The sequence below is a fragment of the Boleophthalmus pectinirostris genome, unplaced genomic scaffold (assembly GCF_026225935.1).
Source record: "Boleophthalmus pectinirostris isolate CB_2022bp ecotype Guang Dong unplaced genomic scaffold, ASM2622593v1 HiC_scaffold_2, whole genome shotgun sequence".
NCBI lineage: Eukaryota > Metazoa > Chordata > Actinopteri > Gobiiformes > Gobiidae > Boleophthalmus > Boleophthalmus pectinirostris.
Window position 1 is genome coordinate 15,535,594 of NW_026571152.1, and position 23,859 is coordinate 15,559,452.

The window sequence follows — 23,859 nt, forward strand, 5'->3', positions numbered from 1 at the left end:
TTTTTCATTTCCGTTTCTCTTTTGGACCCTATAGGAGGCGCCCTTCATTATACGTTCCTTTTTTTGTAGACTTCCTAAAGAGCTGTAAAACTCCTTGTCTCTCCCATAAATCTTGCTTTTAACCTGCATTTTTTACAGTGTACTCGTGGTCCATCAAAGCGCTCCGTCTCCGTATTTCCTGTCTCCTATACCTCCCACTTTTACAGACACAATCCTCTTAAGTTTACCTTTATTAGTCTTTGCGATGGTGTATTTGAACAATATCGAGTTTCATAGACCAATAAATTCCCCGGGACAGTATGCCAAAACACTGCACAGGCTTGGCTCTAGTCCCTCCGCAGTGGAAGGGGACAGGACAGGGTAAATGCGTGATGTGGGGGCCATTGGTGGAGGGATACGAGGGTGATATGTCATGTGAAATGGCACTGGCTTGGACAGCGGCCGGCTCTTAGTGTTTGAAGGGTTGTTGAGACATTCTTTGCCGGGCACAGCTTTCTGAGAATTTATGAAGAGGGAGAGAGGTGTAAGGAGAGAGAGAGAGTGAAAGAGAGGGAGAGGAAGAGAGAGAGTGAAAGAAAGCGAGAGATAGAGAGAGAGAGAAAGAGATAGTGGGAATCTAATCCACTTTTAAGTTTATACTATAGAGACATAATGACATTACTTTAAAGAGAAGTATTAACTGCTAACATGGAATATACTTAGATCACCATGTTACCTTTTATTGTTTTGAAAATGCTGTATTCGCTGAAAACATTGTATTAATATGTTTAATTAGTTGCTCTCCATGCTAAGTAACTTCCCCTTCAGAACTCTATCTCATAACAGTCACCATACATCCCGCAAATGAAATCACTGCACATCATATCAGGTTTGTGAAGCTGTAGTGTATTGTTTTGTAACCTGCTTTTGTATATTCACGAAACAGGATTGTACTGCTAACCGTAAGGGGGTGTTCGAATAGTGGCCAGAAGAGATCGCTATATTACTGAAACATGCATGGATGATATATAAAACTACTTCAGGCATGTTTTGGATGAGGGGACGATGTTAACATGGTCAGATCCAAAAAGATGATCCAAAAAGAGAGATCCAAAAAGTTGACTTTGTAATATAAAACCCTCTTTAAGTATGTTGTGTAGGAATCAAACCAAGGACTAACTGGGCTCAAAACCACAACCAAACAAGGAGAGTGAATGCACCACTAGTAAACATAGTTTTATTACTCCTGTATTTTGAAATAATACGTTTGTTTTTACATTTTGAAGACATATTTCGATTGTTGTTTTGTTGTCTTCAATCACAGTATATGTTTGTACTGAAAGATGTCTTCTTTTGGAGTAGTTGCTCTTTCTGATTCACTAAGACTTGGATTGGGTGTCTGGCTCCCTCTTTTGGCAACAGTGGGCAGTGAGTCATTTTGAGTAAAAATAATAATCAAAGAAAAGTTAGAGAGTGCACTATGCCAGGTTTCACTACTCATTTTACTAAAACACAGTTAAGATCATGTTGTGCACTGGGCCAGAATTTCTCTAATGCACATAGGAATTACTATTTGACACATAAAAATATCACATAACACCCTGAAATCTTGTTGAAATAATGTTTAAAGTATCAGAAAAATGTGTTGTGTTGTGTGTAAATACTGCCAAACTTTTGGATGACCTTCTCCCTAACATGATGTCATCAGCATGTTTTGGAACTCTCTACTTCCTATAATTTTCAACATATTTTTCTTGACAAATTGCTTCTTGATTGGTAAAACTATCATGTATATCGCACCAAATTAAGTAAAAATGTAAAAACTTGTCGTATGCACTTTAAATCTAATTTTCTTTAAACTTTGCCACAAACAGAGACCTTTACTGTACACCATCTTCCATGGACAAGTGCATCATGGGTACTCAAAGCTTTCTAAAGTAGAAAACCCTACAGTTAATATATGTAACCTTCTATTTCGACCATGGGAACTCTTGTGTAAAGTACTTTTAAACTCTCATGTGTGATTTCAGCCTCTTAAGCCCCACTCTGCTCCAAAGGCTCTGCTCTGTGGGTCAAACATCTACTGGAGTGGTCCTGACATGTATAAGTCAGGCTTCCTCATTAAAAACAGCCTTTCATATGCTAAAGTAAACATAACAGAGTCTAGATTGGAGTGTTTCCCAGCATGCACCTCTTTCATCTCCTCACCTTCTCTCCTCTCCTCAGGGTAGATAAATAAGCATGCTGCTGTGGTCCTCTCCCTGATGGTGAAAACTGTGTGGTTTTATATAGAGAGGATGTTCTTATTAGAGGTTTGGTTCCTGGGTTGGGCTGATTTGTCCCCAAAATTACATGTGATGGGTTTGGGTTCAGTGAGTAAAGTTTTAAAACACAGACAAAGATGAGAAGATGTGGTCTGCAGTTTTACTTCTTTTTGGTTTTCAACTGTTCCAAAAAAAAAAAAAAAAAAGTGCAAGTGCAAAAAGTGCAGGGTGCAAAATAGAAGCAGGTAGCAGTTTCCTCTCCAGCAGCAGAACACAGAATCATGTTTGGAGACGCCTTTTATCTGGTGTGTCTGATCGGGTAAAACATATACACAGAATACTGGGAATACACTAGACGGTTTGCAGGAACCCCAGAAGTGGTATACTGCGCACCGGCCGATCAGCAAAGAGCTGAACCAACCTGAGTTGCGAAAGAAGACTGCATACGCTATCCTCCTTTGGACTTCCTTTGTCAAATACAAACTTTGCATTTTTTATTGCACCCTTAATTCACAAGTTCAAATGACAATGACCATTGACAGACATGTTCACTCTCTGCTTTGTATTACATACATCATGACCAAATAGCAGCGATTAGGGTAAAACTAGAACAGCTAAAACAGTGATGGTAAAAATTAACTTTAGCTTAAAATATCAACCTAACACTCCATAAAACAAAACCAAATATCTATTAAAACCTCAATGATATACATAAAAAACCTAATACCATAGACCAATTACATTTTAAAACCCATAAACCAATAAAACACCTAACTTACTACCCCTGTACAATCTATTACACTTGGCCCAGCTCGGAACCTTAAAAAGGGTGCTCGTTTCCAGTGCCTTATTGACGGGTGAATGTGCTGAGTGTTCTTATACGTAACAAACCAGCCTGTTTGTTACATTACGATTATTCTAAAAATCAAGGTTTTACATGGAAAATGGCTCTGGCCAAACCCGCGGACAATACTTTTTAGCATAATATAGCGCTGTTCCCTCATCCCTTATATCAGCTGCACTTGTTCTCTCACTAAAACTGCACCGAAGATAAAAACTCAGCTTAGTTAACGTAACGCCGGTTCTATGAATGCGCAGGATCACACCCAGACATGCTTGGGATGTTTTGGGGTTGGGTCGTACAGTACATGGTACAAGTTGGATTTTTTTAAAATCTCATTTAAACTCTAATTCTTACTGAGGTGTCTCTGCTTATGTTTCAGAATGACATGGGAGGGCTGAGGAGTCTGACCCATAAGTGGACCACGTTCTTAAAGGCTCGGCTCGTCTGCTCTGTGCCCGGGGAGGACGGAGTGGACACACACTTCGACCAGCTGCGTGAGTCAACGGGTCAAGGGACATGGAAGAATAAAAATATGACTAAAAATGGCTCAAAATTTACACCTGAGTGTTAGCATGTGGATCACTTTTTATGTTATTCTTTGTCAGTTGTATGCATTTGTTTTAAGAACAAAATGAGTTTCAATTCTAAACAGTTTTGTAAAGCCCAAACTCACAACAGCATTCGCCTCACAGTGATAAGCAAAATTGTTGATTTAGTTAACAAAAAGTTGGAAAATAAAACACTGGTCAATAAAAGACAAAGCAGATAAACCCAAAAAACAACAAGAAACAACATTAACTTTTAAGATGCTGTAGTTGACTTTTACGGTCTTAAAGGAACTGTATGTACGATTTAGATTTTTAAATAAAGTGAGTTGCCAGTTTCAATGCTGAAATTCTGTTGTTGTAAATCTAAAATTACTCCCTCTGATCTGAATGGAACTGTGTGCACAGTTATTAAGCAAGTGGGTATTTGGCCTAACACACAGTGCACACAGTTACTTTGTGTTTTTTTGTCTAACGAGGGGTGTGTGGCCTAAGGAGATCAACACCCTATATCAAGGTGTGCATAACAATTAAGCAGCTTCTTTTCCTTACATAAAAATGGGCCAAAAATGAGATTTAACTGATCCTGAAAAGTCAAAAATCATAAAAAGTCTTTCAGAGGGATGCAGCATTCTTGAAATTGCAAAAATATTGGGGCGTTATCATGTGATCAAACATTATGTTACAAATAGTCAACAGTGTCTCAAGAAACATGCTGAGAAAAAAAAAGATGCAAATAAACTGCAAGAGATTTGAGAAGAACCAAACATGAAGCTACTAGGAACCCATTATCCTCCATACTGTCATATTCCAGAAGTACAAGGTGTTCAGTGCTCAGAGACATGGCCAAGGTAAGGAGGGCTGAAACCTGACCACCACTGAACAAGAAACATAAGCTGAAATGTCAAGACTGTCCCAAGAAATGTCTGAAGACAGATTTTTTCAAAGGTTTTATGGACTGATAAGATGACAGTGACTCTTGACGGACCAGATGGATGGGCCTGTGGCTGGATCAGTAATGAGCAGAGAGCTCCACTTCCACTCAGACTCCAGCAAGGTGGAGGTGGGGTAATGGTATAGACTGGTATTATTAAAGATGAGCTTGTTGGATCTTTTCGGGTTGAAGATGGATTCAAAATAGGACTCAAAACCTACTGCCAGTTTTTAGAAGACACTTTCTTCCACTAGTGGTACAGGGAAAAGTCTGCATCTTTCAAGAGGACCATGATTTTTATGCAGGACAATGCCCCATCGCATGTATCAAAGTACTCTACTGCGTGGCTCTTAGCCTTAAAGATGAAAAAATCATGATATAGTCACCTTCCTTAACTGACCTAAACCCTATTGAGAAATTGTGGGCCCTTCTTAAATGGGAGATTTACGGTGAAAGAAAACAGTACACTTGTCTGAACAGTCTCTGGGAGGCTGTGGTTGCTGCTGCACAAAAGCTGATTGTCAACAGATCAAGAAATGGACAAACTCCATGAATGGAAGACTTATGGCCTGTATTGAGAAGAAGGGTGGCTGTATTGGTCACTGATTTTTTTTTTCTTTTTGAAATATCAGAAATGTTTATTCTATTCTGACAGATGAAAATAAACAAGTGAGAATGGAAAAAAATCATTTTTCATTTAGTTGCATAATAATTCTGCACATTAATAGCTGCCCAATAATTGTTCACACATAGATTTTCTCATCAGAAAGCCAAAACTTCACTTTTACTTTCTTAAACATTTGAGGTTTATTAACATTTTGGGTTGACTGAGAGCACTGTAGTTGTTCCATTATAAAATGAATCCTCATAAATACAACTTGCCTAATAATTATGCACACAGTGTACAATACATCTATACTGAGGCAAATGTTACTTAGATAGAACCACTTTAATGTCCATGAAAACTGACTGCAGCTTTTTTTAAATTTCATTCTGCAGAGGACGTCTTTATGCTCCCGAGTAGAGACGAAAAGAACCCTAAAGTCTACGCTGTCTTCACCACCTCCAGGTATCTAACTAACAACATACTCACATTATAATTTCAGCTCAGTGACACATCTCTGGTTATGGCCTGACTTATTTTACTGTACTGGATGTTTGCAGCTCCCTGTTCCCTGGGTCAGCAGTGTGTGTGTACAGTATGTCTGACATCCGAGCGGTGTTTAACGGCCCCTACGCCCACAAAGAGAGCCCTGACCACAGATGGGTGGAATACGAAGGACGTATACCTTACCCCCGCCCCGGAACCGTATGTTCTATTCAAATCATGTCATGATTTAGTTTTTGTTAAAAATGATAGAGGTAGAAAATACTGGTATTGTACACTGGTTTATGGTTGTCTGTCTATACTAATACTGGGATATACTCATGAAACAAAAACTGACAGATACAAAAGAACTAGTTGATTTTAAATGGTTTGCAGTGGTCTAGTCTCATTCTTCACTTACCTTATGCATTCTGATCATTGTAATTTTTTCCTCCTGATGATTTTGTAAGCACTTTTCACAACTTTCAGAGGACAAGAGTGGACTTTACTGCAACAATTAGCATGCTAGCAGTGCAGTTCCTGATTATCAAACAATACAAATATTTTATAATGAAATGCTGTCAGAACAAAGCGATCTCATTTTGACCTCAAGAGCTGCTTATACAATACACAAACAAATTAAAAAAAAAGCTCTTTAAAGGTACATGATGTAACTTTTCTGGTGGAGCCAGTGTGTTATGATGTATACAGTTGCTTTGCCAGTTGTTACATTAAACCTTCTCTCTGTCTTTAGACCAAGCAAGAAGGCTAACTTACAGGTCAGATCTGTGGACAGACAAGCAAACAGTTAGAATGTATGTTTTTCCAAAGTATTTCTGAGCAATAAAAACATATGTAATGGTATGAAATAGTTTAGGTATATCAATGGCATTTCCATGGAGACAAGCAGGTGAGGACCCCCCACTAGTAAAAGCATTTAACATAAATGTTTGATCTAAACAGAGTGCTGCAGACTTTTGTAATTAAGATTTAAATGTTTATAAGATGCGAGCCAATAATGAGCCCTGGGTTATGGAAATATACAGTAAGTCCTCACACAAGCAGCAGTGTAGCACATGTTCCAGATGAGAGGTGCAGTGTGTCATGTTATATTCAGCCACCAGAGGGAGACACACACTGGGGTTTGAAGGTGCAATAATCAACGTTCTGAAGTCTCGGAAAACTTTCAAGGAGTTTATGTAGTAACTGAAATAATTATGTCCGCAAACAAAATGCAGTAATTTTCAAGATGTCATGTGGCAATACAGGAGGTGCTCAACTGTGTTTTTAAACTCCATACACCTTCACAAGGGATAATTTCAAAGTGACAGACAGATGAATAATAGACAAAACATGACTTAAAGCTCACAAGAGTAAATTTTGCTTAACATTTAAGAACAGTAGACAAAACCAGAAATCACCCAAAAAACGTTTGTATTTCTTTTCCAGTGTCCAAGTAAGACCTATGACCCTCGCATAAAGAGCACGAAGGACTTCCCTGACGAGGTGGTGGGCTTCATGCGCATGCATCCCCTCATGCAGCGCACCGTGTCTCCAGTAGGGGGCAGACCAGTGTTTACGCGGCTCAGGGCGGACTACACCCTCACACACATCCGCGTGGACAAGGTCACGGCGGAGGATGGTCACTATGAGGTCATGTTTTTGGGAACAGGTGAGGCTTGATGTAATTACTCCTGTTCACCACCAGAGGGAGACAGAGGGTTAAAGTCGAAGGCAGGAGTTAGTGTTGTAATTATTAGGGAGTGTTAAAGCTTTGTTGTTTAAAATTATGAAGATAATTTAACATAATATACTGAAAGCAGAAAATTCTCTTGAATCATTCAGATTAATTTTAAGTTAACTACTCAGAGATTTTAAAGATGCACTGTGTATTTTATGTTTAGAGGTCTGCCACCTGCTTGTCTTCATGATGATGTTATTACTTTGTCTGTAATGTTTTACAGTTTGGCATTAAACCTTTCCATGGAGACATGCTCGTGATGGTATCAGAACCTGTTACAGATCAAATTTGGAGTTAGAGCACATGTGTTTAATATAATTACATTTTTTTATCTTTATTTTAATTAATTTATTTATGCATTTAAACACCTGTAATTGAATAAATGAAAACAAAAAAGTATTTAGTGCACCTTTAACTTTATGCTGCAATGGTTTAGTCTCATTTTGCCTGGTTTAGTTCAGATTTTGTGGTACTGAAGCAACCAAATGTAACAATGCTGTGCACATTTTGAGAAGCACTCACATTGATAATAGTCTGAGAATAGCAAATATTTCAGACATGAAATCAGTTGAAACCTTGTTGTGTGTGTGTGTGTTCCAGATGTGGGCTCAGTGCTGAAGGTGGTGTCCATCTCTCAAGAGAACTGGGCCACAGAGGAGGTCATCCTGGAGGAGCTGCAGGTCTTTCAGGTGAGACAGCCTCAGTGCAGTTCAGTATTTACACACTTGTACAGCACAGTACTAGGTAGAACAGAATTATAAATGTTACCACATATTAGAGATATTCCCCAAAACCAGCTTGGAAAGGGAAGACTGAAAACTTGAGCCCTGCTGCATGATTAATTCATACACAGATTTTATTGCTTTGTCTGGAATGTTTCACAGTGTGGTATTAAACCTTTCTATCTTCATGGAGACCAAACCAGGCCAAGCTACTGGTCAGATCTGTGGAGAGGCCACCCTGTTCACAGTCAGAATGCCTGTTTTTCTAGGTATTTTTGAGCTATAAAACCATCTGTAATTTAGTAAATGTAAAGTAGAGCTGTTTAATGTCATACTATGGAACATTCCAGCCAGAGCAATGGCATATCCATAGAAACAAGATGACGGACCAGAAAGTCACACAGTGCATCTTTAAGTTAGACAAAGATGTTCTATGTACTTTTATTCAAAATAAAATTTTTTGTTTTGTTTTTTAATTACAGACTCCCAGTCCCATCCTGAGCATGGAGATCTCTTCTAAACAGGTTAGACCCTCATGTCTGTCAAACTCTTGTATTCATCTCTGTCTTTTTATTTTTATTTATTTATTTATTTGAAAAGGGACAATGCACATTAATCAACATCAAAACAATGTAAATGTGCCCGAGTTAGCTGATTAGAGCTAATTAGCATCGGTTTCTGTAGTGTCCTCATCATGTAGTGTGTCCTCCTCATCATGTAGTGTGTCCTCCTCATCATGTAGTGTGTCCTCCTCATCATGTAGTGTGTCCTCCTCATCATGTAGTGTGTCCTCATCATGTAGTGTGTCCTCATCAATGTAGTGTGTAACCTTGTGTAGATGTGAATCAGAGGTTAGTGGTAGAGCACTTTCTCTGTGTGTAGATGGACATGCAGGTGTGCACTATGCTCACGCGCACACTTTCACATGCACACAGTCATGTGCACACTCTCACGTGCACACACTTACGTGCACAGTACACCTGTGCAGGTCCAGCCTGTGCTGTGGACTCTTGTTCAGCTCAGACATGTCCCAGCACATGAGAGGAAGACATTAGTTCACATTCCTCACACACAAGTCTGACAAACAACTGCATTTTACATCCACATTCTAGCTGTCCACTTGTCTCACCTTGTTTGAAAAATAACTGATTACCTTTTGTACGAGAGAGTAACAATTTAAAGCATTCATTAAACTATTTTCATCATATGCTTATTTATTTCTTACATTTATTTGTGTTTCAATTAACCTTTAATAAATACAATGGAAAACTAATACATATACAGTAATTCTGATTCTGATTAATTTAAAAAAAAGTTTCAAAAGTTTCTTTTTGTTACCATCCTGACTGTAATGTGTAGTGGATTTTATCAAGAATGGATGAGATTGTAATATTTTAAGGAGTAAAATAGATTTGACTTTGAAACTCTTACTATATTAAGAGTAAACTACAAGCCTCTGATGACTTTTTCAAGTGGCACTTATTTGTTTTTGCAAAAGAACTACTCATATGTAAATAGTATTTTCATTCAATTCATTCATCTAAACTTGAGAAACTCCACCCTCTGTTCCACTCTGACCCTGTTCTCTGCCCTTGTGCCCTGTAGCAAGTGCTGTTGGTGGGCTCGGCTCTAGCCCTGTCCCGGGTCTCTTTAAGCCGCTGTCCTGTGTACGGTCAGGCCTGTGCTGAGTGCTGTTTGGCCCGAGACCCCTACTGCGCCTGGGACGGACACAGCTGTGCACGCTACATCCCCGCAGCCAAGAGGTAACACAGCCATCACATCATTCGTTTACATTTGCTGAGGAAGAAAAACTAAAACAGGATCTGTATTTGCTGGATTTGTGGTGCTTGATGAAATAAAAATATTAAAAAATGTCAATGTTCTACTGAGGCTCTAGAGTTACAATAGCTAAAACAGTAGAACAGTTTTTCATAGTTTGTCATATCTGGAGACTAATACTAATTCTTCCATTGAAAATGCATTGGAGCTCATGTATGGAGCAGTACCAGCTTTAGGATCTTCAGCATTCTGTTTGTCTTTGTTCATCTCCTTATGTAAAGCATCTTTGGGTATCTTGAAAAGCTCTATCCATGTATTATTAACATTACAAACACTGGAAGAGTCTATAGCCCATATTCAGACTGGGTCTCGAGAGCACAAAACACTGCATGATGTCATCAGGTAGTTAGTTTAGTCCATGAGCCCTCTAGGTTCCTTTTGTATAGGCCTATATAAAGTGTCAGGCAATCTGACTTTTGATTTACAGACGAGCCAGAAGACAGGACATAAAGAACGGAGACCCTGCCACACAGTGCTGGGACACAGAGGATCGTAAGTGCTTAGCTTTTGTGTTTCTTCTGTGGTAAAATGCATGTTCTTTGCAGTTAACCAATTTCCATTTTAGACAAAAATACTCTCTAATATTTGTGTATTGTATTTTCACGCCTTAAAGGGAAAGGTTTGGAGGAGAAGCTGATCTTTGGCGTTGAGAAGAACTCAACATTTCTGGAGTGTGTGGCCAAATCTCAGCAGGCTCAGATCCTGTGGTACTTCCAGCGAGCGGGGTCAGAGCGCCGGGAGGAGGTCAGTACATTTCACTCAAGCACACCGGCACACAAGATGGGTTTCCATGCTTCCTGGGGACATTTCATTGACTTGCATTCATTTCCTGGAGACTGATCCTAACCTTAACCATGTGGTGCCCTACACAATCGCTATAGTCCTACAGAAAATCATGCAAATTTTCCTTCAGATATGGTGTTGCGGTAATGTGCAGTGCTCTTTGACCTCCGAATAATAACTTGGTATTATTTGACACGACTAGAATATAGTCTGGCATAGACCACTAGAGCTGCACTGTTTGTATTAAATATGTTTATAGTAGTTTTGGTCATATTATTTGAGGTTATCTGAAGTCTAAATAAGCCTTACACACCACTCTGCAAACTTTAAACACTTCAACTGGCTTTTTTAGCAACAAAGGGGTCATGTATGGGTGTACACTACAGATATACCAATATATATATTTTTTTTCCGTGCCATGGTGTCTTTTCAAAGTTGTTGTGCTCTTTGTTAGCCAACACTCACTCGGCGTACACTCCCCGTGGGATCCCAAGTAGGCAATGCCAGTGAGAGCCACACCCAAGGGCAAGGCTCAAACCAGACATGCATGTAGCCCCGTGCACTCCGGGGAGCCACGAGCAGGCGATACTGGTTGATCGAAATATCGGGTCTTACCTTAAATCTCTACCATAGGCTGATATTTTGTTATGACCGCCAAATTACTTAAAGAAAATACATTATTTTAACACTTTAGTATGAGCAGTACACTGCACCAAATATGATTACAGTGCTCCCTACAGTGCTGAGTTAGTAGTAAAACAGGGTTATGCATGTCTAAAAACTATTTCTTTTTTTTCTTTCATTATTAATAATTAATAATAATAATAATTAAGTTTATAAGCATTTGCTGATACTGCATCAGTCATGGAGAAATATCAGTCGATCTCTAGTGTGCACAAAGGCCATGCGGTTTGAATTCATTACATAATTTATAAAAAAAAAAAGTCTTGCCCTCTGGTTTAAGGTCTTCCTAGAGCTTGCCACAACTTACGCTTTGATAGCTGATCATCTGATCATCCTTTTCTATCATAAATCTGACAGCGACCATGAAAGCGCTGACAGGAAGTTTTCGAAATGTTTCTATAACTGATTGATTTCAGCTGGTGTTTTTGCCTTTTTGCACCCGCTTTCTCTTAAGTTCAATGAAACATTTGGTCAAAATTACATATCAGTCTTTTTGAAAAAAAAAAAAAAAAGAAAAAAAAAGAAAGAAATCTTGAGTGATGCAAAGAAACACAAACGTTCAAATAATTTCATTTTGATAACATAAATGTTTTGTCACATGTTGACTTACGCACAGTGGAGGAGTGATAAACTCATGTAAGAGCACCGTTACTTCAGTGAAAAATATTAATCTTTTTTTTTTTTTTTCCAAATATTATTTATCTGTTTTATTTTGTTTTTTGTTTTAGATTAACTTTCCGTTGCATTTGCGTCTGCATCTCCAATACCAAACTTTGCTGTTGCTATGTTATTGACTCAGCGCTTGAACTCACAAACACATATTAACACAGTAATCCAACTCCCTCTATTTTCCATTAAGTACAGTTGTAAACACATACTACAGGCTGGGCACGTAGAGAGGAGGTGAGAGGGTGCATTTGACCCGTACACAAACACAACACTGACCTGCTCTGTACCTGCTGTCATTCTGGTCCAGGTGAGACAGGAGGTTACATTTTCCTCATGCTTTCTGCCCAAACTGTCTGTTACATAAGCAGTTCAAAGCCTCATATACAAGTGTGAGCTTGGACTGCAGCCAGCACTTAACCAGACACCTGTGCTTAGCCACAGGGAACTAGTCAAGACTGAGCGCTCTTCAGAATGTCTCCTAGTAAAGTACATACTGTTGTGTCCATAAGCAAGACACTTCACCCATGTAGACAGTGTGTGAATCAGTAACTGGTAGTGGTGATCGTGTAGGCGCAGAGTGGCAGTCTCACCGTAGCTCTTTACAAACATGCACACTCACTTTTAGTTTTACATCAATTAAGTGGCAGTTTGTGGAAAAAAAAAAAAAAAAACACTTAGAAGAAAAGAAACAAATATACAGGAAGTAGCAGTAACTAAATTGGAATACGTCTACCTATGTCATCACAGAAAATTACATCCAAAGTTGAAACAGTGCTCACCAGATGTCAGGGCAGTGTGAGGGGTGCAACAGCCCTTAGGACAAAAGTGTCTCACTGGTCTGAAGCCCGAGCATTACAGCAACCTCTTAAGGGAGCCAGGTGAACTCTGATACAACAACCTCTTCTAAGCTTCACTCACTCCTTGAGTAGTGGTGAAACAGGCCTCTGGAACCTCTTCTGCCATATTTGGTTTAGAAAGTCTGGTGAGCATTATAGCTTCATGCAGAGTTGCCATGGACACAGGAAAAACATACCGCTCAAATCACATAATCCAATAGTCCTCCTTATCCTTTGAATTGTACAAACTGTATTTCTTAGTTGGTCAAAATCCCACAATATTGAGTCAAATATAAAAATTTTTAAAAGCTTAAAAATGGCTCAGTGTACCAGCCAGTCAGCCACAAGAGCAATCAACCACAACCATGGCACAAAAATGATTTATTATTACTGTTCATGGGTTTCAACTTCCTGTTTTATGTAACATTTTGAGGACTTTTTCCCTTTCAAATTCAGATAAAATATTTAGTTTAGATGTTTTTATCGATATGGCAGTGGTCATAATTGGATAGAAGCAACAATATACGAGTAAAGCTAGATCTTAATGGCCTCTATGAAACAGTATTTACTACAATTATAAAAGTGTTTAATAGATCCACATGTATGAAATAATGCGCTGTTCCCTCTGATTCTGCTGGCCATATATCACCCCCAGCGCTGTTTGTGCAGGGCTCAGACTAACTACAGCTCAGCAGGTTGTGAGTCCAGCCTGGGTCCCACTGGTCGTATGTTCTCCACACACGCTGCTATGGGAGTTTGCACAGTGGCTCTTTTCCATGCGTGCAGACATTATTGATATTTATGAGCAACCAGGGCTTTGTGGAACTTTTGTGAAGAAAGAGAGAAATGTCAGGAATCACAAACCAGACGCACCCCAGGGAGAACTCTGAGGTGAGGCCTGGACCACCACCAAGGCACACCTGAAATGCAAGCTATGAATGGTATCTTTATGGGGATGCTGCTAGTTGTTGTAAAAAAAAAAAAAAAGCCTCCTGCCAATGAAGTTTTAAGTCATTCTATAGGCTAAGCATTATTTATGCATTAGTATAATATAATGTTGTACTTTAACTGCAAAGACATTCAAATATTTAGACCACCATGTTGCCTTTTATTGTTTTGCCTTATTTATTTTGATGCTCAGAGTCTCTCCTTCCTTTGCCCCGTTCAGAGGGCTATCACAACATAATCGGCGTGCATCTATTACTAATGAAACTACTGCAACTACTGCACATGGCAATAAGGTTTTTCAAGTTGACAAGACATCGAAAACCTCTTCAGGCATGTTTTTGATGAAAGAACAACATTAAAACAATTGTGCAATATATATGGAAGGATTTAAGGAAAATAATATTCATAATTTGGCAAATTCATAGTTTTGGACATTTTCTCTTGTTAAATATTTATTCATGTGTAAGCAAAATGGGTTGATAAAGCAGTACTAAATAATATTTTTACTTCATTAAACGTCTTTGTAGGTCTCTGTGATGTTAAATACATATTTTCAGTGTTTGAATCGTCCTGATCTTTTTGCTGTCAGAAAACCGTCCGGCATGACCTAGAGGATCTTTTAATATACTTTTTTATTTATGTATATTTTTATGTGATTACACTGCCTTATGTCATACAAAAAAGAGAGAGAAAAAGACAAAAGGTGCTTTTGAATCCCTGACAGTGTATTCTCATAAGGGAGCTGCAAATGAAACTGTTACTGAAAGTGTTTCTAAGACTCGGGTGATTCCATAAACATGACCTATCCGTGCCCCCAGGTATCAAATCAAATATTGTTTTTACTCATAACAATTCTAATGTTGATGTATTCATAATTACAAAAACATTAGATTAATTACCAAAAACATCACACTTGCAAAGTTATATAATTTGGTTCTCAAGACTGGTCAGGAAGCAGGATCACATGAGTCTCTTGTGATACTGCATTTGCGTTGCCAGTATCAGTGTCTGAATCCAGTTGATTTAAACCTAAAAGGATTCTCTCAGATCTGAATGGCCATGAGCTAAACAGAAAGAGAGACAGACTTATGTGTCTATACTCTATAGAGGTCTCTTATTGCTTTTATGTATGCAATTTCAGCACCTTTAAACTTTGGCAACCTTTTGAATGTAGAATTTATTTACTAGTACCTTTGGTGTCGTGCCCTGCTAATATTACACCAACACCATTAGGAAAGGTATACAAAATTATTTAAAAGGCATAAACGTTCCATGCCAAACAGTTTATCCAATGTTCCCTGAATGCAGCACTGTGTTGGAGTGCCAAAAGCGTTTAAAGGAGGATAGAGGAAGGAGCAGCTCATGTTTATGTTCAGAGGTGTGGACAGGAGCGTATAGAAGATGACACTGGTCTGGTGAATGGGACAGTGCAGACGCGCTAACTCAGCACCCCACACCCTTTGGACAAACATTTAAAAAACTCTGCAAATGTGCACTCATTTCACTGATGTAATGATTATAAAAATACATTAAAGGGCTCATATTACGCTATTTACTGATCTATGTTATAATGTTGTTTCCTCATCAAAACAGACCTGGAGTTGTGTTTTGTTTCATTCACAAATGTTTAATGCACAAACCCTGGTAAGACTGTGTTCATTTTTCTGTTAATCTGAAAAACACTCTGCTCCACCTTGTGTGATACTGGTGAAGCAGAGTGTCATGTGGTGATACAGGAAGTTCTCCACTGTGTTTTTAAACTCCATACACCTTCACTAGAATCATTTGGATAATTTCAGCTCTGGATTTGCCAATCTGTACTGAACTAAACGTAAAAGATAGCTGTTGAAAACTGCCACTACATGACATCACAAGGTAGAACAGAGCATTTTAAGCTTTGAGGATGCAGATAGATATAAATTATTCCTAAAACATGTGTGAATGAAATAAAACACAACTCTGGTTGTGTTTTTATGATCATTATAATGCAGCTTAAAGCTCACAAGAATCCAATTTGTGTGATAAGGCACCTTAAAACTTTTACGATACTTATTTGGACACTCAAAGACAACAAAAATAATTGGTATATTTCTCACACACTGAATGAACTAAAAACATTGAAACATTGGAAATCGGGAAAATTTTGTTTCATCCACTGTAAATAACAAAAAAGCTATGCCTAAGCAATTTCGGTTTGTTTTAATTCACTCTTCATCAGGTTTTTGGAGTACAATCAAGTTGGAAATGTGCATTTTGTGACTACACGAGATGAGACATTGAACAAAGCCTAAAACTGTCCACATTAGAAAGACACCTGCTCACTGCATGTGGTTGTGATGAAACACTATTCCTGTTAAACAGTTTGTGCATCTGTGCACTGTGTACAGTCTCATACAGAGAACGGCCCGGGGCATCTGTGTGTGTGCGTGTGTATGTCTGTGTTTGTGTATGTGTGTGTGTGCGTGTGTGTGTCTGTCTGTGGAGATAGGGGCTGCTCTGTTTGTGTGTCCGGTCGAGCTGTGACATGTGACCTATTGTTCTGAAGGAAGTGTTGATGGAAAACCTGCAGGGGTTCTTCCTCCCACGGGACAGGGGTATAGATGTGTACGTTTAAGTCATTCTAGTGACTTCTAATGTCTTTAACAACTGCTGATGCTACCCTGATTCTTCTGCATTTCTAGGATTTATTTACAGTAGTGTCCAGTTAATGCACACTTTGTTCTTCTTTGGTGTAGTCCTTCTTTAAAGTTAATATAGCAATCATATATTACGTTATATTAAATAATACATTTATTGGATAACCTGGTCAATCAGTCCAGTATCCAGTAGGAAAATCTCACCTATTTGCTTAGTTGAATTCAGATGGTGAATTTTGACCAATGCATTTATTTATTTGATTGGGACTGTGTATAATAGCGTGACATGCCTGGCAAATGCAGATTGATATCTCCCTATATTTTTTTTATACACAGACATATCAGTCTGGTCCCCATGCCCTATGTCCCATTTCAAGCCAGAACTAAATATGTTCATGCAATCGGAATTTTTATTTTTCAGTGATGCATGTGAAATGAATCAGCTCATTGTTCACCAATATTGAATAAAATTATATTTCTGTCATGGAAGGTTTCCCAGGCAAGTGACCATCTGTAATTACAGTGTAAATATGACAGATTCTACAAGATGCTAATTCCATCTATTTTCCCATTAGTCTTGTTTCCCTGCCTGTCTAACATAATAAGTACAAACTCACCATACATGACAGTGTGTAATAGTGTTGCAAGCTAAATTGTAAAACTTAATCACGTAAACACCTTAAAACAGGTTCACTTTGTGAAACATAAGCTTATGTGAATATACGATTCAAATATAGAGCCTGTACATGGAAATAGGTCTTCTACAGTAAGAATTAAAAGGCTTTTCACTTAAACTCGTACAATATGAGTGCAGTACATGTGAGTAATGAGCTTTGGGTGACAGGGGACGGGAGCGCTATAGAGCAGGTCAGAATGTGCAGTACAGAGCTATATATTAAGCTGGTGGATATTAGCAACACAACCTTTGTTTTATCAATCATTTGGCTGTGTTGAGTAATCTGCTTTTCTTGGCTCCACTCGATGCTATTTCAGGGACAGTGTGGAAATGGGAAAGTGTTAAGTACTTTGCCACTGTGAACCCGACAATTTAAAGTATCAAAAAAATAATGGAATACAACATTATTCATAAAAAGGGTTTATAATGCTTTTGTAAATCTTGTGTCTTTGACAACAGAGTGTAGATTCTGGGTATGGGACACAATTTAAGTGGAGAGCAGAATTAGAATTTTGTGGTAAATTAGTGAAAACCTGATCTCACTTGATCTAAGCAAGAGACCGCTGGGAATACCAGGTGTCACAGTGGGACACCTCAGTGACTCTAATGTAGTTGTATGAAAAGCTCCTGGTTTGTTAGTTAGTTTGAGTGATTGATTGATTGCAACTGTCATTGTATCCTTAAGCAAGACTCTTTGTCTAGTGTGCACTTGGTGTTTAAGTGTGGTGGTCGGAGGGGCCTTTGGTGCAGATTGGCAGTGTTTTTTGTGGCAGAAATAATATAGACAGTTTTCCCATCCTGAACTCGCTTTTTTTTTTTGTTTGCACATGCAGTTTCATCAAGGTTGCCCATTTTCACCAACTTTAAATCAGACCTATTAGGCAAAATAGACATTTATAGTTTTTAACATGTTATCGTTGTTTCCCTTCTCATTTACTCTCTCATTTACTGGGAAGTCAGTGGACTGAATTTCATTTATTAAGTCATTTTAGATGAATATTGCAAATTGAAATGTCCACATTACAAAAATAATGATCAGAAGCACAATATGTCTTCTTTAAACCAAACACACTGATCCTCTTGCTAGGCCCTCCTCTGACAGTTAGATCCTAACCAGATTGCTTCAGTAGCTCTGAAGGATGGCTTAAATTCACAGCACAGAACTCCCTACATGGACAATAAAGTCTACCTTAACCCTGTCCTTATCTAACCATACTTAACATTCATTATTTTTGGCACCAAGGTGTTTTCCTATTGGCGTTGTATTTTCAAGTTTGTAACAGGAGAAACTCATTGAATATCCTGGCAGCACAAGCCCATTCTGTGGTCCCTGCTCTTTCACAATCCCCTCAATAGTAAGTCATTGACAGTGATTGCAACCGAACTACATTCACATCGTCTTGGGGGTACCTAAAGTTATTAATGTCAGTTCAAAATGAGATTAATCCAAGGTTTTGTAAATTTTGGACTGGGAAAGTGAAATGATGTGCCATAACTGTCAGGCTGTTGGCATAAATCTGTTACACTGACTTTACAACAGACTCCAATAAAAATAAGTTGTCGAGCATTTACTGCAGACTATAATTTCAACTGTCAATTTGTCTCATAAAATGGATTACAAATGAAATAATGGGTGTGGCATACTTTTTTTTCTCACATGAATTTTTCATTACATATTCGAGTGAATGTGATCAACATATACTATTGTGAAAGTAAGTGGCACCACTGGAAACATCTGGAACAGTAGACAGTCCTTAAAACACCATGTTGACAGTTTAGTTGTACAAAAGTTGATTTAGTTTTTAGTTCCTCTTCTTCCTCAAGACAAGTACAGAATATTAACAACATAAGACAAAACCAGAAAAGATAACCCTCGCGCTGAGTTACTGTAATAATTGTTTAAATAAATGTACTTAATGTTCTTTTTATAGAACACAATTTTCAATAGGAATGTCCCGATCACATTTTTTTGCCCCTGCGTCCGAGTCCGAGTCCTTTGATTTTGAGTATTTGCCAATACAGAGTCCCGATCTGATACTTCTATAAAAATTATTAAATGAACTAAGAGCAAAGAATAAGATCCAGGATGTGTGCAAGATCAGATTGTATTGATTTTAATGTGTAGTATTTGGGCTGAACTTCAAATGTCCAAAACTTTAGTTTTATTAACTTGTCTAACCATGCACCATTGTTGAAAATCTTTACTTTCACCACAGTTTGGTCTTGGAATGTGTAACTTAGTTTACTTAATGAACTGGACAAAACAGGAACCAGACCAGAATCAGATCAGACCTGAGAGTAGACTCTGCACAATCTAGAGTTTGTATATTTGGTATTATATGAAGGCATGTGCATTACATTTGAAACATTTAGGCTCGTCTATGAAATTCAAATAACACAAAATCTTACCAAATAAAAATGGGATGACAGACGCCCCACAGCCTCTCTCCCCTGGCCACCCCCACTCCCACGCACCACCACCACATCCACAAACCCACCACGCACACCGCAAACTGCAGAGTGCACCGCAACATCAGTCCCACCTCTCAATAGACGCTTCATGCTGCTTTTAAGAAAAAAAAAAGAGAGACAGAAATAGTAACAATGTCAACTCCAACCCAAATTTGAGCACTTAAAAAATAGTCAGCTAAAATGCTGTACACAGCATAATAATTTTAATATAACTGAATAGCAATAATGCATTAGTCTTATACAGCTCTTTTCCAGATGCTCAAAGTTGCTTTACAATTTTCTGCATTATTCATTCACAAACCAGGGGCCCCTCTGACCACCACCACAACAATCTCACACATCACTTTCACACAAATCAATGTGGATGATGTGTCTTGCCTAAGGACACAAGAACAGTTTTTACCACTGGCGCCTCACTGTGGCACCTCAAATTCCCAGCGGTCTCCATTCCAAGTTCTAACCAGGCCCAGTTCTGCTCAGCCTCTGAGATCTGAGGCTTTGACAAGGACTTTGACCACAAAATGTGCATATACTTTTTATAGGACATACTTTTCAACACGAAATGCCATTGTAATAAATAATAAATAGTACCATTTTTATTTTAGCATGTGGTTATTCTGCTACTCATACAAATTTGTCTTTTTCATGTTTTTTTTTTTTTTGGTATAAGTACTCAATATCTAAAGTCTTCCCTGACATACACCACCCAGAAAACTTTTGGGGCTGACATGGACATTTGTAGCTGTTGTTTTATTACTCAGTGGACTCTGCGGAGTACTCTGCTATTCTTGGCCACATTCACAGTTATTGGAAGATTACTTTAGAAATATAAGCTTTTAAAAATGTCACCATGGATCATCTATTTGAAGCTGAACTAAAGCTTTTTTCACTTTTTACTGGTGCACTGTTATTCTTAGAAGCCAAACACATAATATTTTTCTGGAAGTATAGACAATTGTGCTGTCCAAATGTCCTTAAGTGTTAAATTACAGTCCAAATAATGTATAATGTAGCTTGCGATGCATGGTTTTTGTATAATCCATCATTATCAATGGAGGATTTGTCTCGTTGTAGTAATGGTTAAAATCTAATCTTATGGTATTGTCAATGGTACATATACGATTAACTAAGGTAAAGCTGCTGTTTGCACACTTTTGTTGTGTCCTTGAGCAAGACCACTTACTGTAAAGGGCTTTTGATTGCCAGCCCCCCTAACTGCAGCTCCCTAGAAAGAGGCCCATATTACACACAATCCTCTGATCTATGTTATAATGTTGTTTTCTCATCACAAACATACCTGTAGTTGTATTTTGCTTCATTCACATGAAAACACAAACCCTGCATATTAAGGCTGAATTATTCTCTCATAAAGAAAACACTCTGTTCTACCTTGTGATGTCATGTGGTAATACAGGGAATGCTCCACTGTTTTTAAACAACATATACTTTCACTAGAATTATTTGGATGATTTCAGTCCTGGAACTGCCTCTCTCTACTGAATGAAAGGTAAAAGGAGCTATTAACTTGAAAACTATCTTCACAAGGTGGAGCAGAGCATTTTGGGCCTTGGAGATGTAGACAGATTAATAATAATAGATTTCTCAAGCATGTGTGAATGAAACAACAAACACAACTCCAGGTATGTTTTTAAGACCCCCAAAATTATAATAGGACCTTTAAATAACATTTAGAGATTTGAACTAAACTTCACCCTAATCATCAACTGAACAAATGTTCACAAATGTGCTAATCTACAACACAATTAGAAATGAAAAATGAGGTAGTGTTGGATATAAAAGAAAACTGGAATGTTCTCTGTGTAAAGATTTCTGGCAATGAGGCTACCACCTGTCTCCATGGAAATGATATTTGTTTGGGCCGAATGTTATGCAGTATAGCATCAAACGTACGTGTGTTTTTACTGTTTGTAAATTTTGAGCAGGCTCTCTCCGCCTCTCTGCAGGTCTGACCTGTCACTTGGTCCTGAGGTGCCACCTGCTTGTTTCCATGCTATACTCTTGAACATTATAACATTGAGACATGCAGGTGGACCTTGAATATACATTTTCATAACGTTTCTCTGCTTGGTTGGGGGTCCGTCACCTGCTTGCTTCTATGAATATTGTCATTGCTCTGCTTAGAATGTTCCACAGTATGACATTAAACAGCTTTACCCTAAAATGACTAAATCACATTTGGTTTCATAGGTCAAAAATACCCAGAAAACCAGTCATTCTGACTGTGAGCGGGGTTGCCTCTCCACAGACCTGACATCTAATTTGGTCTGACAAAGTAATATCATTGCCATAGAGAAAAGTATTTGACAAAGCATCCACCAGAAAAGTTACACAATGCACCTTTAAATACCTACCCCTAAAATGTATTAATCCCATTTGGAAATCGTGTTCACTTTTGATGTTTGTTTTACCTCCTCTCCTGCAGCTGCGAAGTGTCTCAACATTAAACAGATGCAGTCTCTCTTGATTCTTTTCTCACCTATGTTCGGTCGTGTCTGCTCACACCTCACTCATCTTCCTCCTCTCTTAGTCTCCTCTTCCTCTCCATACTTTCCCACACTCTCATGGTTAAACCCACACATTCTGCTCCCCTGAACGCGCCTGGACTCTCCCACAGCAGCTGCGCTCTGCACCTGGAGCCAGTGGTCACATGCTCAGATGCTTTCATGCACTTTCTGATCCCTCCATAAAACACATTAAAATGCATAGATGTTTGGAGGAAGTTTACAGGCTGAGAACATCGTGCTTGTGTAGGTCAAAAAGGTCGATTGAGCAGTTTTCAAATTCTCAGCGTGGGGTCTGGAAAGTTTGGCACATTTGAAAATTGATGAAATGCGAAAGTCGGTGTGATCCTTGATGTTCTTATAAACATATGGTCTCATCCATGAAATGCAAATAGTAAATTATCGTCTGTAAGATTAATCCCAGAAAATGTGAACTTGTTTTAGATGTTTCAAGCCAAAAACAGAATTTACATTTTACTCTTATTGTAGGCCTATATTACATATTATAAGGAATTTTACAAAAAATCCCTATGCAACAGACATACTGTACAAACTCACTGCATTATTCACCCCACAACTTCTGATTTGACTACACATGAATTCAGAATGTGACCTTTGTTTACTTAAAAGACTCATTAAATGGCTTAGTAATGCCTCACTGTAATGGATTACAAAGGTGTTAAGTCATATTTACCAAAACTATCAAAGCTGAATGAGTTAACATAAAACATTTTCTGGAAATGTTTTATTTACGAGTCTGTGAAATTCACTCATTAGGCCATGAGTAATTACTTATAATAGTTGTTCCTCCAAACAGCTGTCCAGACCGACTCTCATAACAATGTCCTAGATACGTAAGCCTTCCACATTTTGTACAATTATTTTACGTACTGGTCTGTTTAATGGAGGTGGACCACTCATTAAAGGGTGAGTCAGTTGTCCGTGCACCTGCAGACGAAGACACTTAAAGCTGTTTGTTCCCTGAACAAATGAAGTCAGACCATCTGGACCACTTCACACAAATATCTTAAAGGGGTATTATGCAAAGTGTACTTTTTGGAGCATTCTGCAATATTATAACTTTGTTCCCTCATCAAAAATATACCTGAAGTGGTTTTATATGTCATCTGTGCATGCTTGAGTAATTTAGCGATCTTTCCTGGTCCTTACGGTCCTTTTTTTAATATATAAATATACAAAAGCAGGATACAAAACAATGCCCTACAGCGTTACAAACCTGATGCGATGTGCAGTACTTTCATTAGTCGGACGCTTTGAAGGGGGAGTGAGTAGGGAGCAAAGGGAGGGGGGGATTTAAAGCATCATCAATTAAACTGAAACTTATCAAAAAAAATGTATATGTATTTCGGCAAATATATTATTTTCATTTCACATGATGATCTGTAAATATGTTAATGCCAATAGAAGTATAATAGCCCCTCTTTAAAGTACATATGGTTAGACTGCTCACTTCATTTAAACAGAGTTAACATAATAAGATTTAATTTTCAAATCTTGCCCAGAGTCCTGTAGTTTGTTTTTACGTTTTGATAAAGATTATAATTTTACCTCCTGATAACTCCTGGGTAACTGTTACTCAACTATAATAAGGGCTAAATAAAAACTAAATTGCACAATAGTTGTGATTAGACTAACTAAAGTAAATGACAGCACCTTT

At 38.2% G+C, this 23,859-nt stretch overlaps 1 protein-coding gene across 1 annotated transcript in view; it reads left to right on the plus strand.

Annotated features, from left to right (window-relative positions):
- sema3d (sema domain, immunoglobulin domain (Ig), short basic domain, secreted, (semaphorin) 3D) overlaps positions 1-23,859 on the plus strand; it is a 61,648-nt gene that overhangs the window by 32,060 nt on the left and 5,729 nt on the right. Inside the window, exons 8-16 of the mRNA XM_020934719.2 lie at positions 3,467-3,581; positions 5,566-5,635; positions 5,731-5,875; positions 7,103-7,325; positions 7,995-8,083; positions 8,599-8,640; positions 9,722-9,879; positions 10,383-10,447; positions 10,569-10,699. Coding sequence (XP_020790378.2) covers positions 3,467-3,581; positions 5,566-5,635; positions 5,731-5,875; positions 7,103-7,325; positions 7,995-8,083; positions 8,599-8,640; positions 9,722-9,879; positions 10,383-10,447; positions 10,569-10,699 — 1,038 coding nt within the window. The remainder of the gene's footprint in view (positions 1-3,466; positions 3,582-5,565; positions 5,636-5,730; positions 5,876-7,102; positions 7,326-7,994; positions 8,084-8,598; positions 8,641-9,721; positions 9,880-10,382; positions 10,448-10,568; positions 10,700-23,859) is intronic.